Raw genomic sequence first — 18,630 nt, forward strand, 5'->3', positions numbered from 1 at the left:
CCAACCGGCGCGGGCGTTTCCCAGGTGCCGCCGGGCCGGCCCCGCCCCCGCGTCCCAAGCTCCGCCCCCGCGCGCCCGCCCGCCCCGCCCCGCGCCCCAGGCCCCGCCCCCACGGAACCCAAGCGCCGGAGCAGCCGGTTGGCCAGGCCCGAGTGGGCCCGAGGCGGACGTGAGCAGGACCAGACCAAGATGGCGGTGCAGGTGGTGCAGGCGGTGCAGGCGGTTCATCTGGAGTCGGATGCTTTCCTAGTTTGTCTCAACCACGCTCTGAGCACAGAGAAGGAGGAGGTGATGGGGCTGTGCATAGGGGAGGTGAGTAAGTCAGCCAGTAAGCCCGGCCGGAACCCTGCTGAGCAGTCCCACCGTGCCCCCTGGTTGGGTGTTGCCAGCGCCCAGGGCTGCGGAGGCCACGGGCACTCCTGACTCAGATCCTTGGACGTATCCTTTGGATGGTCCTGTCGCCTGGGCCCCGTTTCCTCGCGTCGCTTAAGGCTTCTTTACCCTTCCGCAAGCCACCAGCGATCCTCCTAAGCCTCGGGGAGTGGGGGGGGGGAGGGATGGAAGGCTCGCTTTTTCTTGTAGTCTGTGGCTTTTCTTTAGATTTGGAGTTATCACCCCATTGACCAAAACTGCAAGTCAGATCAGAAAGACGATCTTTTATAATGAGGACATCAGTGTATCAGGAAGCAGCTGACCACGATTAGGGCCCCTAGCCTCGCCTCCACTCTTCCCTCTAGGATTCATTTTGAGGGTTCGGTTCCAAATAACCCAAGACAGGTGAGGGTTTCCAAGAATCCCAAGTTTCCACTGCGTTAAATATTGCAGAGGGGTGAAAGAGGATGAGGAAATAGAGCTTACTTGTTGGCAATCCGAAGTAAGAATTCTCCAGTCTTTCATGCCGGTGTACAGGAACACATAACCTAATTTTCATATTATCTGCATCCATGTACATCTAATACACTTAATGTGATCAATAATGTTTTCTGCTCTTTCCCACTCTAGTTGAATGATGACCCAAGGTAAGACTATATTTGTTTACTCCTATCTTTTGATCTCTTTGTCATTGTTAACTCAAAATTATCACAACTTTCGCAATGTTTTGTACAGGTTGTATTTTAAGTTACCATTATGACTGTGGAGCTCCCTCAAGAACACAGTTTCAATTCCACCCCAACCCTGAAAGTTGCTTTCCACCTTACCTTCTAGTAGGAGGATTTTCAGTTGAGATATGTATGATCCTATGTGAAAAATATGGTTGGGGGAACCAAGATCATAAGTGAACCTGTGAAAGCTCTCTGTGGCAGATGATGTGCATATGAGGAGACATTTCCCCCTATTAATCCATTTCTCTATCTAAATTGTCAATGGCTTTCTGCCTCCCCCTGGTGGACCCTACAGTGATCTCAGAGATCCGCAGCGGCTTGAATGCTTGAGGTGGTGAAAGCTTTGGTCTACCTTTATTTAAACGTCAGAGCACAGCAGTTTCTCCTTGTCAAACTCACCTCCTTAATACCCAGGATTATAGGACTTTAGCTTTGCCCATGAAAACTATGCACTCGCCACTTAAGCATATGTCTCAGAGTCCTTCTAACAGACATATGAGCACAGCTCTAGCCTCAGTTTACTTTCCCTCCTCTTCCTTTGTCTCTGCTGTTTCATTGCAAAAACTGCTATTCCTGTTACTTTGCTTTAATACCTTTTTATATTCCAAACCTCAGTTCCCTTTTTTTCTAATTTATCCCCAAAAGGAGTGACCCCAAATTTACATATACTGGAACTGATATGCGCACAGTTGCTGAAAAGGTACGTGTGCTATAATTTTGCATGATGAAAACTTGCACTTGGGGAGGGATTTCTGTATTCTGTTTGATGATCTCAGCCAGGGATTAACCCAGTTCATGCAGACCCACATTTGGCTGGGTGGGGTGTTCTTTCTAGGAAAATCAGATGAAGAATCTACTCAGTAGGAATGGGACCTAATTTTCTATTCTTTCTAGCGAATTATTATTACTTGGTCAAGATGAGTAACCACTGTCAGCTCTCCTCCTTGCTATCCTCTGCTGGGTTTCTGGCCCTTCTCCCATCTTCCTTGAGACCTTGGCTGGTTCACATCCTTGAGATCTGGTTCACATCATTGTTATCTTTTTATCCCAAGTCCCAGTATCTACTCAGGCAACCCCTCTCTGCTTACAGGCAACCTGTCTGCACTCCCGCCCTGCCTTTTCTTTCCTTTTTATTTCTTTAATATTTATTTATTTATTTGGCTGCACGGGTCTTAGTTGTGGCACGCATGATCTTCGTTGCTGCGTGTGGGATCTTTGGTTGCGGCATGTGGGACCTAGTTCCCTGACCAGGGATCGAACCCGGGCCCCCTGCATTGGGAGTGTGGAGTCTTAACCACTGGACCACCAGGGAAGTCCCCTTGCCCTGCCTTTTCTGGCATGCTCGAGCTTTTATGGTCGAGTATAATGCTTCTCAGCCTAATTGTGGTGTAGGACCAGTTAATTTTTTCCCAACCTGTTGCAGACCAATGTTTTTGTAAAATACAATAAAAATAAATTATGTCCTCTTCTCCCACCAAGCAGACAATGGAGGTGATAAAAGCTATCAGGCAACAACTCCATCTAATTATTACCCCCATGTACAGTCTTTCCAAATCAAGGAAAGAAGTCCACTTCCTATCCAGAGCTGCAGCTTCTTCAAAGACCTTGCTTATCAAATATCTTGTCTCTCTTCTGAGTCTTCAACCTATTCCTGTCACCTGGCTTTTTTCCCTTAGGATACAACTGTGCTTAAATTACTCTCATTTTCAGAAAGGAAAGAAAAATAACTTTTCAATCCTGTATCTTCCTGTAGTTAACTGCTTCTTGTATCCTTCCTTTAATAGTCAGACCTCTTAAAAGAATAGGCTGCAATCATTCCTGATTTACCTTCTCCAGTGAAAGCAACCACCCTCTAGTTTGCAGTTCTACCTCTCCAGCCACCTCCTCATTGCTACATCAGTGGATTATTCCTTGGTGCTTATCTTACTTAATCTTTGTCCTCAGAACTCTGAACTCTCATGGGGTTTTTTATTTGTTTTGTTTTTGCTGTGTCTACCATTCCTCCCCTCTCTCTCTCATCCTTTATGGAATCTTCCTCCTCTGCCTATGCATCAAATATTGGTATTCTCCAAGTTTCTGCCTTCACCTCCTCCTCTTCCCAGAATGTCTTCCTGGCCAGCCTTACCTCCCCTATGGCTTTACCTGCAGCAGACATTGAGGTTAGACAGATCTGTCTTCAAATACTTTTCTCTGATACTTGTGTGACTTAGGGCATGTTACTTAACATCTGTGAGCTTTTCTTTCTTTATCTGCAAAACAGGGATGATGACAGCCACCAATTTCATAGAATTGTTGGGAGAGTTGGATCTGGTTAATGTGTGTAAAACACTCATCTGTAGAATGGGCATAACAATAGTACCAACCTCACTGGGTCATGGGGAGAGTTAATTAAATTAATACACGAAAAGCACTTTCCAAGTGCCTGACGCATGATTGGTAGCCAACATTGGCCATTCTGACTTGTTGTTGTTAATGGCCCGTAGGTGATGGTTAGTATGAATTATCCCAAGCTCCAGAACTTCATACTCCACTGCCTTCGGGACATCCACGTTTATCCAGACACAGGCATCTTAAACTAACGTGTTCAAAACTGAACCTTTCCTCTTCCTCAAACCCTCTCCTCCAGCATTCCTCCTGCTGTAGTAGTTCCCATACCTGGCTGCACCTTGGAATCACCCAGTAATCTTTACAAAATCCTGATACTGACTCAGTTGGTCTTTGGTGAGACCTGTGTGGCAGGAGTTTAAAAAGCTCCCCAGGTGATTCTAATGTGCAGCCAAGTTTGGGAACCACTGCCTGCCATTCAGAACCATTAATGTAGATTGCTTTCCCGTTTGTTTCCAATGCACCATCCCAACAACTGCTACCCTAGTTGAGGTCCTTATCACTTCCTTTATGGAATACCGCATCAGCCTCTCCACTGGTCTCCTTGCCGTGAGTCTGTCTCACCTCTAGTCTTTTCTTTTGACTACTTAGGATGTGATCTTTTGAGAACTTAAGTCTGCTTGGCTAACTCCTTATTCCTTGCAGTTCAGCCCAGGTGCCACCTGCCTCCTTGAAGGAACCTGTCCTGACCTGTAGGCTAGCTCCTTGAGCATATCTATTGCAGTGCATATATGTTGTCTTAGAGTTGTTTACCTGTCTGTCTTCCTGGATGTGACTACTGTATCCTGTTTATCTTTGTATAGTCAGGCCCTCATGTAGTGCCTCACATCTAGTACGTACTTGATAAATACATGTTGTATGAATTAACATACATCCCCTACAGGAGGAAATTAGTGTTACCTGCCTGTGATCCATGGAGAGCCATGCCAGGGGGCACAGACTTTCTGTAAAGGGCAAGATGGTAAATGTTTAGCTTCGTGGGGCATACAGAGCAGTTCCTCAGCTCTGCCAGTGTAGTGCAACAGCAGCTACTGGAACATAAATGAATGAACGTGGCCAGATTTGACCTGAGGGAGGCCAAGCAGGCCATAGTTCGCTGACCTTTGATCTGTACCAAGGCAGAAGAGCAAAAGGAACTGGGCTTTAGTACCTTAATTCCAAGACTGGAAAAGCGTAGGGACCAATCTAGCCCAGCTGGAATATCTTATTTCTTGTGTGACTATGACCACAACAGTCTGTTCCTCAAACCCTTCAGCTACCTGTGACTTTCAGGGACATCCATCAGTCCTTTGTGACTTTTATTTATGCTTGTTTCATTTTGTTTTTGATCTGTTCCTGGGCTGGTCTCACCACCCTATCCTGAACTTCTTTTACGCATTCCTCTTAGGCACTGAAACTTTCTCTGAGAAAGAGAAAATTCACGCTGGGCATCAACTCCTACTAAAGTACATTCCCAGTCTTAATGATGTAATTTTATTTTTCAAGAGTCCGTGTCCTCATCTTGAATTCTATGTCAATTTGTACCATGCAAATTAGATATTAAACTTCATGAGTTCAGCAACCTTATCTTCTAGTTAATTGTTGGCATGCCATATCTTTTTCCATCCTTTTATTTTTAGCCTGTCTGTGTACTAATATTTTAAAGTGTGTCTCTTATTAGCAGCATATAGTTTAAAAAAAATCCAATCTGATAATCTTTTTAATTGGACTATTTAGTCCAATTACATTTAATGTAATTATATATGTATATACCCCCTACACATATACATATATATGTTATAGCTGTCATATTTTTGCTTTTTATTTGACCCACTTCTCTGTTTTGTTTTTTTCTCCTTTCTTGACTTCTTTTGGATTCATCAGTATATTTTATTATTCTCCTTTGATCCTCCATTAATCAGTTATAACATTTTTTACTCTCCTTTTAGTCGTTATCCTACATATTACAATATGCATTCTTGATTTGTTAGTCTAATACAAATTACTATTTTTACCATTTCACTGATAGTACTAGAACTTTAGAACATTTAAATTTCATTTGCATCCTCCCACCTTTTGGATTATTGTTTTCATGCATTTTAATTATATGGATATTTTAAGCCCCACATGACATTGTTTTTGGGGTTTTTTTGTTTTTGTTTTCTTTTTTAAAGGGCAGAGTGACTTTTATTTATTTATTTTTGGCTGCGTCGGGCCTTAGTTGCGGCCCACGAGTTCTTCATTTCGGCATGCTGGCTGTCTAGTTGTGGCGCGCGGGGTCAGTAGTTGTGGTGCGCGGGCTTAGTTGCCCTGCGGCATGTGGGATCTTAGTTTCCCAACCAGGGATCGAACCTGCTTCCCCTGCACTGGAAGGCGGATTCTTAACCACTGGGCCACCAGGGAAGTCCCCCCACATGACACTGTTATTACTGTTTTGTACAGTTAGCATTCATTTGTATTTACTCACATATTTTACCCTTTACAGTGTTCTTCATTCCTTCTTTCATATCTGGGATTTTCCTTTCTCTTTTTAGTATTTTCTGTGCTGATAATGATCTCTCAATTTTTTGCATGTGAAAATGTCTTTATTTTGCTTTCATTTTTGAGGGATGTGTTCTTATTCAAAGAACTCTTCATAGAGTTCTTGGTTGGCAGATGTTTTCTTTTTGCACTCTGACATGTTACCCATTCTCTTTATGCTTTGATTGTTTCTGTTCAAAAGTCAGCTCTTTGTCTTGTTGCTTCTTGGAAGGTCAAGTGTCTTTCTGTCTCTGCTTTTGATTTTCCTTATTGTATACTCTGTGCCTGCCAGACATGTGTGTGTATTATAAGAAAAGTTGTATGTGAGGGTAGAATGATTCATTCTTTATAGGATGAGCAAGGAATTTAAAGTCTATGAAAGAGTTCATGAGGTGAAAAAAGGCATGAAAGGGAACCACATTTGAAGCTCAGTAGCCACCCTTGTCCGGGCAACGTCTGGCAATGCCATACCCACCTTTTCTCCTGCAACTCTTGAACGATTTCCTTGTTCTGGTTTTGACTGCTGTCTTCCTTCCTGGCTCCTCTTGTTGTACCCCATCCTATGCCATGGGTATCCCCCTGGATTCGCCCTGGACCTCTGCTCCCCGCCACACACTGTTCCTTGCCTTTATTTACATCCTCTCATCTCAGTTCAGCTCATCTGAAAACACACTCATGTCCCTTCCTTCTTGATCCTTTCTAAACTTAGATCTGCCTCCTCTGTTCTACCTAGTTTCAACCCTGAAACTTCAGAGTCATCCTTGACAGTTTGCTGTCCTGTATCACCCATGGTCCATAAGCTACCAAATCTTGTGGATCCTTGCTTCTTAATGAACCTCAAGTCTGTTTCTTCCATCTCTGACATACACTTAGTCCAGTGCTTCATGGTCAAGCTCTCTGAAATAATGTCCTTCCTTCTAGGTCATCCTGCAGATCGTGGCTTGGCATTTGAGACCTTGCATATTTTCACTCTAACCTTCTTTCTTAGCCTTACTGTCTGCCATTCCACCTCAAGTTCTGTACTACCTAAATGAGTTGGCCGACTTGTCTCCCAAACATGTCATTCACATCTATTTGGCATCTACAGAAATTCTATCTACATGTGTGCATGCGCACACACGCACACACACACACACGACAATCAGGAAATAGATAACACTCGTCTGCCTTTTCTGTAAAGATTTTTTTCCAATCTAAGAGACTCCTTTCCTCTGGGCTCCTGCAGCATTTATTTACTGTATTATTTTAGTGTAGTTTCATGTATGATTCTTGCTGTGCAACCACATGTTAGCATTTTGAACACTTGGATCGTCAGCACTCTGACTTGTATTCCTGCACGTAGTTGGAAATCAAGTGATTGTTAGTTGATCATTGCAAAAGTCCTCCCTTGATCTAAACATTAGCCTTTATATTTTTGTTTTGAAATGTATATATTGAGGTCGGATGTCTTTTATTTGAAACATTGTTATTCATGAGAAAAAACGCCTGTTTTCTAAGATGGAAACTTTAACCTGATAATGTAATACGATGCAGTCCCGTAATTGCAGGGAGAGATGTTATCCGAGAGAGACAGAAGTAAACGTTTCTGTGGATTTTCCTTTAGGTTGACACCGTCAGAATTGTTCACATTCATTCTGTCATCATCTTGCGACGTTCTGATAAGAGGAAGGATCGCGTGGAAATTTCTCCAGAGCAGCTGTCTGCAGCCTCGACAGAGGCAGAGATATCCTTACTGGTCGATAAGAAGCTTTTATGTGCTTTGAGGCTTCCAGGTTCCTCTGTTTGCTGCTTAAGCAGATTTCACAGCTTTTCTTCCTAGTGACTCTTTCCCAGTTTTCATATTTACCCCTTAGATCCAGTTGCTTGGTTAATCAGAATTTCTCTCCATTTCTCTTTTTGAGTGGCTTTTATTGGAAGAACTGGACATTTCTAACATTTCTGCTCTTAAATGCCGAAAGATCCCAGGGTCCAATACTATGACAGTGAACTCTCTGGGGAGTCCCTATCTCCTTCCTCTCCACTCCCCTCTGCCCCATCTACCCCATCCCCCCACCCCCACAGTTTTCATAATATCATTTAGTTTCTAGGCCTTTAACTATCTTGGTCTCTCTCCTTTGGAGATTCTCTTTTGAGGATGCCTCTCAAAAAAATGCAGTGCTGAGAACTGAATGCAATATTCCATGTTAAATATAACCAAAGAGCGACCAGTTGGGACATTTGCTTCCTACGATCTGGACTCCATACCTCAACTGTAACAAATTAAATTTGCATCAGTGGTTTTAGTAATTTATCATTCTTTCAGGTTAAGTTAATCTTGTAGTCAATTAAAAAGTAACTTTTAAAAGTAGAAAACATGCATGATACAACCTTTAAAAGGTATAAAAAAGTATACAAAGTAAGTATTTCTCTCTAGCCTCTGTGCCCCAATTCCCCCACCATCCCTCCCTGGACATAACCAGGGGTATCAGGTTTTCATGTGTCCTTATGGATGAATTCTGTGCATACAGAAACATACAAGAATATTTTCTTTTTTAAAAAGTATTTAATACATATGGTAGCTATGACATTACCTAACAGTGTATCTAGAGATTTGTCCACATTAGTATATAGAGATGTCTCATTCTTATGACTACATAATACAGCCCTGGATGGCTGTGCTGTCCTCATGCAGCAAATAACCTTGGACATTGCATTTCACAAATGTGTGCGCGTATCTGTAGAATCAATTCCTAGATGTGAAATTGCTGGGGCAAAGGTTATATGGACTTGCACCTGTAGCAGTTTGACCAGTTTACCCTCTAGCCATGTGCAAGAGTATCTGTTTCCCCACACCCTTCCAAACATTGTGTGTTATCAAAGTTTTGTTTTTGTGCCGCAAGGCCCTGGTAAATCAAAGTTTTTGGTTGTTGCCAACCTGATTGGCAAAAAATTGTATCTTCTTTCTTGCAATTTTAATTAGCATTTTTCTTGTGAGTAAATTTGATCAGCTTTTAATTTTTAGGAGTCATTTGTATTTTTCTCTGAATTATATGGTTATTTCCTTTGCCCGTTTTTCTATTGATTTGGAAATATTTTTCTTAATAATTTATAGTTTATGTTAAGAAAGTTAGCCTTTTGTGATAAGGATAGTGATTTTTGTCAGCTTTTTCACGGTGTGTGTGTGTTTTTTCCCAAATTCTTCTTGTTGCACTTTTATATAATCAGATATAGCAATCTCTTCTTATGATGTGTACCTTTTGCATCTTTTTTTTAACTCTTTATTTTGAAATAATTATAGACTCATGGAAAGTTGCAAAAATAGTATGGGAAGGTCCCTGTACCTTTACACAGTTTCCCCCAAAGGTCACATGTTACATAACTTACGGTTCAATATGGAAACCAGGAAATTGACATTAATGTGTGTAGTTCTATGCCATTTTGTCATATGTGTAGAGATACATATATAAAAAACCACCACAGCAGTCAAGGTGCAGAACTGTTCCATTACCGTAAAGATCTGCCTCAAGCTTCCCCTGGATAGTCACCCTCACCCTGCACACCTCAAACCATGGGAGCCATGAATCTGTTCTCCGTCTCCTCACTATAGGTTGGATTTTCCCAATTCTCTGCACACCTGGTAATTTTAGATTGGATGCCAGCATTATGATTTTCCCCTGGGGGCTGGATATCTTTGTATTCCTAGACATATTTTTCTGAGCTTTGTTCTGGGATGCTGTTAGATTACCGGGGACGGTTAGATCCTATTGATACTTGTTTGAAGATTTGCTGCGTGGGACCAGAGCAGCTTTCAGTGTAGGAGTCGTTTTTTCCCCACACTACTGAGGCGCGAGCCTTCTGAGCCCCCTGCCCGAGGCCGCCTGAAATCATGAGGTTTGCATTCTGGCCGGTGGGGACGGCCCCCAGTCCCTGTCCTGCTTGAGCGCTGGGCAGAGTTGCCTTCCATCCTTTCGGGCGGTCCTTTCCCTCGCCTTAGCTGAAGAAGTGGGCTTAGGGAAGTTAAGTAACTTCTCTTGGCATTTGAAATTTAAAAAAAATTATTTAAAAAGTTTTTTGTTGTTGTTGTTGGCCATGCCGCGCAGCATATAGGGTCTTAGTTCCCCAACCAGGGATGGAACCTGTGCCTCCTGCCGTGGAAGCGTGGAGTCCTCACCACTGAACCGCCAGGGAAGTCCCTAAAAAGTATTCTTACACTTAGCTGTATAGAAAGGACTATTGGGTTTCAATGTAAGTGATTCACAGGAAGATGAACCAGCACTTTACAGTGAGGCGCAACGGAAGGGGACAGCTTCTTATCTCCAGTCAGAGCCTCAGACAGTTACGGTAAATTTTTATTTCCAGAACAAAGGAGGAAAATGTTCTTTTGGGGGATATTTCTAGACAAATGGGGAGACTAAACTGGGGGTCTTTGTTCATTTGGTCTCTGAAACCACCCTACTTGCTATTGTTGACACTGGCAGCCTGCCATAGAGAAATGAAATGAATTTTTAAAATTTTGTACTTTTTCAGGAATGAGGGTAGGTTGGGCTAGAGAGAGGACAGAAGATTACTCAAGTTAATAATGTGACATCCAAAGATTTAGAAGCTTCTTTTCAGATAGCACAGTGGTAAGTATTTGAGTGATTGGATTGGATTAAGAGCATATAACTATATACTCTTATACTATATATGCTCTCTAATAGCATATAACTATATACAATAATGGAAACCAAATGGATTCTATTTAAAAAAAAGAAATACCTTTGGCTTTAGAAGGGAAGTCTGGGAAATTCTGGGCATTGACCTTTTTTCATTCTTTTGTTGACATTAAATTGTGATAGGTTTATTTTAAACTTCAGGTTGCTTTCTGAGCCTTTATTAGCATCACAAATTGTGTTCCCACAAGTTGAAAATACCTTGACAGACACACAGGTTGGCTGAACTAACTGGTCGCCCCATGAGAGTTGTGGGCTGGTATCATTCCCATCCCCATATAACTGTTTGGCCTTCACATGTCGGTAAGTATTATGGGATTGCAATGTTTTTTGTTCTTAGAAATGAGTATCATTTTTCCTTCTCCATTACATGGGCTATGGTTATTTTAAATCAAAATTTAAGTATCCTTAAGCAAATGTCCTTATTTTTATTTTGCTGTTTTAAAAGTACTGATTTATGTCATATTGATTGTTTTCAATAGAGATAAAATTTTGGCACTCCATTTTGACAGTATTCAGGAAATCAAGACTAAACCCTGACAATTGGCTGGTATCCAAAATAATAATAATAATAATAAATAAGCTATAACTGAAAATTGCCGATTGTGACTATCACTGTCTTAGTACACCACCATTTGGAAGAATCAAAGGTGTGAAGGGTGAAATTTATAAAACTGATGTTTACAATCTCTGTTTGATACATATATCATCCTAGCTCTTGGGGCTGTCAACCTACCTCCTCAGCCCTCTAATCAGTATAATGTAACAAAATTGTTTTCTCTCTCTCTCTCTGTTTTTGTTTTTTTTTGGCTGCGTTGGGTCTCCGTTGCTGCACGTGGGCTTTCTCTAGTTGCGGCGAGCGGGGGCTGCTCTTCGTTGCGGTGTGCAGGCTCCTCATTGCGGTGGCTTCTCTCGTTGCAGAGCACGGGCTCTAGGTGCGCGAGCTTCAGTAGTTGAGGCTCGTGGGCTCAGTACTTGTGGCTCATGGGCTCTAGAGCGCAGGATCAGTAGTTGTGGTGCACAGGCTTAGTTGCTCCGCGGCATGTGGGATCTTCCCAGACAAGGGCTGGAACCCGTGTCCCCTGCATTGGCAGGCAGATTCCTAACAATTGCGCCACCAGGGAAGCCCTGTTTTCTTTCTCTTTCTCTTTACCCTTTTTCTCTAATGATGGTCACTTTTTGTCTCTATCTGACTCTTTTGAAAGAATTAGAATAACTTTACTTGCGGAAATGAATGTTTCCTCGTCTAGCCCGTGACTTAGAGACCTTCCCCCTCATGGCAGTGAGGAGGAAACAGAGGCTCCCATGGGTTGAGTAAGTGGCAGTGCTGAGGTCTGAACCATATCTGTCTCCCAAGTCTGTAGCATTTGATACTGCAACCACTCTCTACTTGAAACACTTCCCAAATAATCATGAGGAGTGTGTGGCTCCTAAGAAACTAAGCTGAGGTTCGAGCTGAAATACTTTGTGCAAAACCAGTCAGCTAATAAGTGGCAGAGTCAGTACCTCAGCGGAGGTTTCTGTGAATCAGAGGCCTTGGCATTCTCCAGCGTCTGCTTTGTCTGGTTAAGTGGGAATGCTATTTATGAAAACAGGAAATGGAGGAGGAAGCATAGGTTTGGTGGTGGGGAAAAAGATATATAGTTGAGTTATGTCATACCCATGCAACGAACTTACCCAAATTTTACCTATAGGACGTGGCTTGCAAAAGGAAAAGGGAAGCAATTTAAAAAGTACAGCCTATTTTGTAAATCGCATGTGACTTGGCACTGTTTTTCAGTTACTCTTACGTTAACTTTCCTGTCCTTGTAAGTGCATGGTAAAAGGAGACATGCACCTGTAGTTATGTCCCTAATTATAAGATCTGCTTGATCCTTTTATAAGAAGGGAAGCACTGCTACGGTGATGTCATAGTGAGTTAATTTATTACCAAAGTTGGTGGGTCAGATCAACCTCCCATGACAAATATAGGCTGTAGTTTTAATTAAGCAGTTTTCTATAACCAGTCATTTTTAAAAATTACATTTTCCCAAACATTCTCTTCTAGAAGTTATAAGTCAATACTCCTTAGAATCATTACAAACAAATTTTTTTGATATTACAATACATTTCTATGCCCTTCTTTAGCAAACTGACTTAGATGGAAGCTCTGTTAGGACAAGGGATAGAATAAGTGAAGGCTGAACCAAAATTTTATTGTAATGTGATGGCTATCTCAGGGCTCGTATTCTAAAAACACTTGTATATATAGTCTCTCATTCTTTTAAAATCCTTTATTACGAACTGGGGTCTGTGGTTTCTGTTTCAGGAAAGTTTTGAGTCGAGAGTAAATGAAAGAATATGGTGCTCAGACTGTTCTACTTTTACACCAGGAAATGGGAGGTGTGATTCTGTTGTCCCTTCAGACTGTCCAATGCTGAAAGAAAAATTGGATGGCACAGTTGCAGGAAGGTCTCTTGGATGGTCCTCATTTAGACTAAAGTGTATCTTTTGGATTTGGCATTTGGGAGGTAACTTAGAAGTAATTAAGTTACCTCAGGGAAAAATGTAAATCAGGGTAAGGGGCATAGGGTTTATATTTTAAGTAACATGATTAGGCCTCATGGAGAAGGTAACAGTTGAGCAAAAACCTGAAGGAAGTGAGAGCTGGCCGTGCAAATATCTTGCGGAAGAGCGTCCCAGGCAGAGAGGAATAGCCAGTGCAAAGGCCCTGAGGAGGAGCATGCCTGGAATATTTGAGGAAAAGCAGGAGAGCCAGTGTGGCTTTGGGAGTAGCAGATTTTGTGGAGGAAATCAAGTGTGTGCTTTTGGACATGTTGAGTTTCAAATGTCTGGTAGGCAAGTGATGCTCACCTAGCCTGGCTTTGGTCTGTGACCAATTCGATAAGGAGCCTACACCAAACATAAATCCTCTATGTTGGGAGTTCCCTGGTGGCCTAGTGGTTAGGATTCTGGGCTTTCACTGCTGTGGCCCGGGTTCAATCCCTAGTCAGGGAACTGAGATCCTGCAATCAGCTTGGCATGGCCAAAAAAAAAAAAAAAAAAAATCTATGTCAACTTAGCATATTGTTTAGTTCAGCTTACATTTTCCTTAAGACTTTGTTAATGAAGGAAGCAGAGATTAATTTCCATTCCAGCTCAAGCTCTTGGCTCCTTGTGAACAGGTAACAAATAGTTCATGGACCTACTGCCCTGAGGAGCACAGTATTAAGACAACCAAGTCTCAGTGTCAGGTACACGATTGGATATATGATTCGGCAGTTTGGGTAGAAGACTGGAACTAGAGTTGATTGAGTAGGAGTTGGGAGTGGCCAGTATGGAGATGAGATTTGAAGCCGTGGAACTAAATGAACTCCCCCAGGGAGTAAGTGTAGATGGAGAAGAGAAAATGGCTGAAGACTGAGCCCTGGGCATGCCATATTTTGAGGATGGAAAGACGGGAAGGATCCAGCAAGAGACTGGAAAAGAACAGCCAGGAAGTTAAGAGGACAGAGATGAGAAGAGTGGGAATGTGAGGCCAAGTGAAGATAGTGTTTCAAGGAGGGAGCAATCGGGTAAATTGAGAACCAAAAATGCATCATTGGTGATCTTGACAGAAGCACTTTGGGTGGCACAGTATGGATACTAATCCATTTCAGATTTAGCAATTCATCAACAATGGCTGTGGATGGAACGAAATGTAATGAATTATTATGAAGTACCTCTGATGTGCTAGGCATTGTGCTAAAAGCATCTTGCAACTTTTAAAATACAAAACCCTGAAAAAGTACAGATGATGTTTATCCTTATTTAACTGATGAGGAAATAGGCTTAGAGGTATTAAAAATTTTACCAAGGTCGTATAGCAGGTACAGAGATCATTCAAACAGTGCTGTTTAGTTTCACCAACTGTTTCAGCCAGTATTTTTCTCATATTCTTTGCTGGGTACTGTTGGGCCTTACTCTTTACTTAGGAATATATTGGGTAGAAGTCCCAATCCAGATCAATGCGAAGTATGTTTAGGAACATATAGAACAAGCTAACTGGGCATAAGTCACCGGACCAAACCATGCTGTGCACTGTTTTGTTGTAATACCAGATCTTTTGTGTCCATAAATAATGGTCTGAGTACTTCACATCTTTAAACTTTGCCTCTGTTCAGTTTTTGGTAATCTTTTAACTAATCCTTTCAAATGTTATTTGGCGCTTGTCTATGATTTCCTTTTCAAAAATTGTATAACCATTTAGTGAGATTTTGTTTCTGTTCCCTGGAATGCAGTGTTTAATTCTATTGCAGTCACTTCTATACAATAGTTTCCTCTGTAATAGTTCTACACTGCCATTCTTTAGTATCAAGTCTAATATATTCACTTCCCTAGAAGCTGTCCATCAAAAGGCTTATTCTAAGAAATCTTGCTGTCTCCTTCGAATGCCTTCCTTTCTTTTGGAGTCCTCCTGGAAGAAACTATCAGGTGTTTTTGGGATAATACAAGTTTTCCATTTTTTTCTTTCTATGCTACATTTCATAGCAGGGCTAGTTGTGGGCTAGGCAGCCTAGAATTAGTAATAAATTTTATTATTTAATTGCCGACTCCCAGAGTATTTCCCTAACCTAGTAAAATGTTTATACTTTGACAATAATATTGTCATTAGGATGTACCCCTGTTCTGCCTTTAGAATCTGAATCCTGCGAGGATTGTATGCTGCTGTTATCTTTATATTTTCATGTCTGGGAGATAGTTTAACAGCAGATTTTTATTTTTGTTTATTTGCAGATGTTCGTACACAAGCCATGTACCAGATGATGGATCAAGGCTTTGTAGGACTTATATTTTCCTGTTTCATAGAAGATAAAAATACAAAGGTATTGTGTGTGTGTGTGTGTGCACATGCGCACGCGTGTGTGTATAAACACACAGACACAGAGAATAGAGAAAAATCTTTTTGCAATTTTAATAGGGTGGCCAGGGAAGGTTTCAATGAGAAGGGTCATTGAGTCAGGACCTGAAGAAAGTGAGGGAGCAAGTCTTGTGGATTTCTTGGGGGAAGAGCGTTCCAGGCAGAGGAAATAGCCAGTGAAAAGACCCTGAGGTGAGTGTGGCATGTTTAGGGGACATCGAGGAAGTCAGTGTGGCTGCAGCACAGTGAGGCAGAACATGACTACATGTCCCGGCTTGCCTCTGTCAGTCCCAGTTCCACCCATTGTCCCAGTCTCCTGTTCAGTTAGCACCTTTCCTTCTTGGAAGTGTCCTGGTTTGCATGGTAACTCATGTGGTCATCCTACAGTGAGGTCTGGAAGATAACTGGGGGTGGGGCTGGGGGGACAGGGAGGGAGGGGGTGCAGAATCCATGGTGTCTGTGAAACCAGTTAGGAAGCAACTGTAGTAATCTAGGAAAGAGATGATGGATGTTTGACCACGGTGGTAGGAGTGGAGGCTAATAACAGTAACAAGTGCTACCATTTATCACGCATTGTATGGCACTTACTCTTTAGGTGTTTTACATAAATATACTCGAACCCTGACAACAACCTGTGAGGATTATTATTATCGATTTTTATGGATAAGCAAACTGAAACTCAGAGAAGTTAAGCAGCTCAATCAATGGCTAGTCTTGCTATTCTCTATTTAGAGTGCTTCTGTTTGAATTTTACGTTCAGATCAAGAGGTTTTACTATGTGTCACTTCAAACAAAAAGAAAATTTAACACTGCAACTATGAATTTTGCCAATTTACCAAGTGTGTCCTCCTATTGTTTAGTACATTAGTTATATTCTCAGAATCTATGTTAATAATGAATATTCTTCATAAAATTACTCTTTTCTGAAAACATTAAAGTTCACTATCTTGAACTTCATACTTCATTTGAAATGCTTCTGGCTTTGTCATCATAAATTTATTGTCATTATAAATAGCTGTTGCATGAGTTTGTCAGCTTCCAAAAAAGGAGTCTGAATGGTCTCATTCTTAGTTTCTTGGTTCTCATGTTTGTGAGCAATTCTCTGTGGTCACATGAGCGGATGTTTGATTGTGGCCATCTCATGTTGACTGAGTATTTGATCCTTCTTACAGAAACTGATTTATGCATAGTCTGTCTTTGGAGTCTCTTCTAACCTTCCACTCCCAGAGGGGCCTTTGAGTTTTAGGTTAGAGCCCACTAAATTGCTATACCTTTTTCACTATTAATCCTCTGTGTGACCTTTCTTTTTTTCTGTTTTCTTTCTTTTTTTAGACTGGACGGGTACTCTACACTTGCTTTCAGTCCATACAGGCCCAAAAGAGCTCAGAGTAAGTATGACAGAGATATATGTATGTATTGGTGGGTTAATCTCCAGTCCAGGGAATTGATTGTTTTATTTCATTTTATTTCTCTCATTAGTAAGACACTAAGAATTCTATAGTCTACTTATACATGTGAACATCTCTGTGAGGAATTAGAATCTCTTTAGCATCTTGGATATCGGGGATCTAGAAAGCTAGGATCATATAAGCAAGGAGTCTGTTCATTGCAGTTACATCACCACAGCCCTGTCCCACATTTCCTTTCCTGCATTATTCTAAACTGAGTTGCACTGTTACTTTCCCTTTCTCTGATGAATTGTAAAACAAAGACTGAGTGTGCGGAGTCTTATAGATTTGTATAAGCTCTTGTCTTTGTTGTGCCATAAACTTGATTTTAGAATTACAGTATCTCATTTAAATGTTTGCATAGCTTAGTTTCCTCATTTAAATTCAACCTAAATTAGCAAATACAGTAACTACAATATGCCAGGCACCATGGTAGGCACCAAGGAGGCAGAGATGAAAGCCAAGTTCATTATCTAATTGGGAGACAGAAACAAAGAATGCCTTAAATTTTTTTCTTATAATATTTGTCAATTTATTATGGTAGCATTGTTTGAAATAGCAAAGAATTGGGGAAAATAACAGATGTCTGTCAGTACAGAACTGATTAAATAAATTGTGATGCATCTAAATAATGGAATAATATTCAGCTATTAAAAATATGAGGGGAATTCTCTGGCGGTCCAGTGGTTAGGACTCTGTGCTTCCACTGCAACGGGCCCAGGTTCAATCCCTGGTCGGGGAACTAAGATCCCACATGCCGCATGGCGCGACCAAAAAACAATAAAATAAAATAAGGACGCTCAGTAGTGATACATAAATATCTCCAAGATACACTGTTAAGTAAAAAAGGCAAGGTACAAGAACAGTCTGTATAGAAATGCTGCCATTCATATAAGGATATGGAAGAGAAATATACGCATGACACACCAGTGTACTTGCTTGGAAATACACAGAATATCTGGAAGGAAACATCAGTCACCTCAGCAGAGAGGAAGTAGGAAGGAGGTGTGGAGACTTAATTGTACCTTTACATAGCTTTGGAATGTTGAACCATACACAAGTGTTAATTTTAAAATTTTTCATCAAAGTAATAGGTGCACGTGCATAAAAGTATCAGATGGCACAGAATTTATAAGAAATACTGTCACTCCTCAGGGGGAACCACTTCTTTCTCCCAATTTTGTTTTTAGTTCTTCTGTTGTTTACTTTGATATCCCTAAATAATATACTTTTGATACTCTTTCTTGATTTACTAATTTTAGATATTAATTATTCTTCTTATTATGTTATCTTGGTCTCACAAATGAGGATTTAGCTCACACTGCCCCATCTCCATTCTGCCCAATGTAGTTATATTACTACTTTTTGTTCTTCTGTTGTTACTTTTCTAATCTTAAATAAAGTTTGCCCCTTTATTTATCCTATCAACAACAGACAATAGACAATATCTCTTGGCTCCCTAGTGTTACTTGCAGTTTTACCATAAACCTTTATATTTTCACAGTTGCAAAAATCTGTGTTCTATGTTGTAATCACAGTTGTGTTTTCTGTGCTTTGTGTACTAGTTGATTCTAAGAATAGAAAACAAAATGTTTATATTGTTATGATTATATAAATATTATTCC

General features: G+C 41.1%; 1 protein-coding gene across 3 annotated transcripts in view; it reads left to right on the forward strand.

Moving 5' to 3' along the window:
• The first annotated feature begins 123 nt into the window (after nt 1-123).
• BRCC3 (BRCA1/BRCA2-containing complex subunit 3) overlaps nt 124-18,630 on the forward strand; it is a 69,728-nt gene continuing 51,221 nt past the window's right edge. For 2 of the 3 annotated variants that reach the window (XM_061177908.1, XM_061177910.1), the window contains exons 1-7: nt 124-312; nt 1,003-1,019; nt 1,749-1,803; nt 7,591-7,710; nt 10,894-10,981; nt 15,434-15,522; nt 16,890-16,945. In XM_061177908.1, the coding sequence (XP_061033891.1) occupies nt 190-312; nt 1,003-1,019; nt 1,749-1,803; nt 7,591-7,710; nt 10,894-10,981; nt 15,434-15,522; nt 16,890-16,945 (548 nt within the window). In that variant the 5' untranslated portion in view covers nt 124-189. The remainder of the gene's footprint in view (nt 313-1,002; nt 1,020-1,748; nt 1,804-7,590; nt 7,711-10,893; nt 10,982-15,433; nt 15,523-16,889; nt 16,946-18,630) is intronic. The other variant, XM_061177909.1, reaches the window with a different exon arrangement.

This window comes from Eubalaena glacialis, chromosome X (assembly GCF_028564815.1).
Source record: "Eubalaena glacialis isolate mEubGla1 chromosome X, mEubGla1.1.hap2.+ XY, whole genome shotgun sequence".
Lineage (NCBI taxonomy): Eukaryota > Metazoa > Chordata > Mammalia > Artiodactyla > Balaenidae > Eubalaena > Eubalaena glacialis.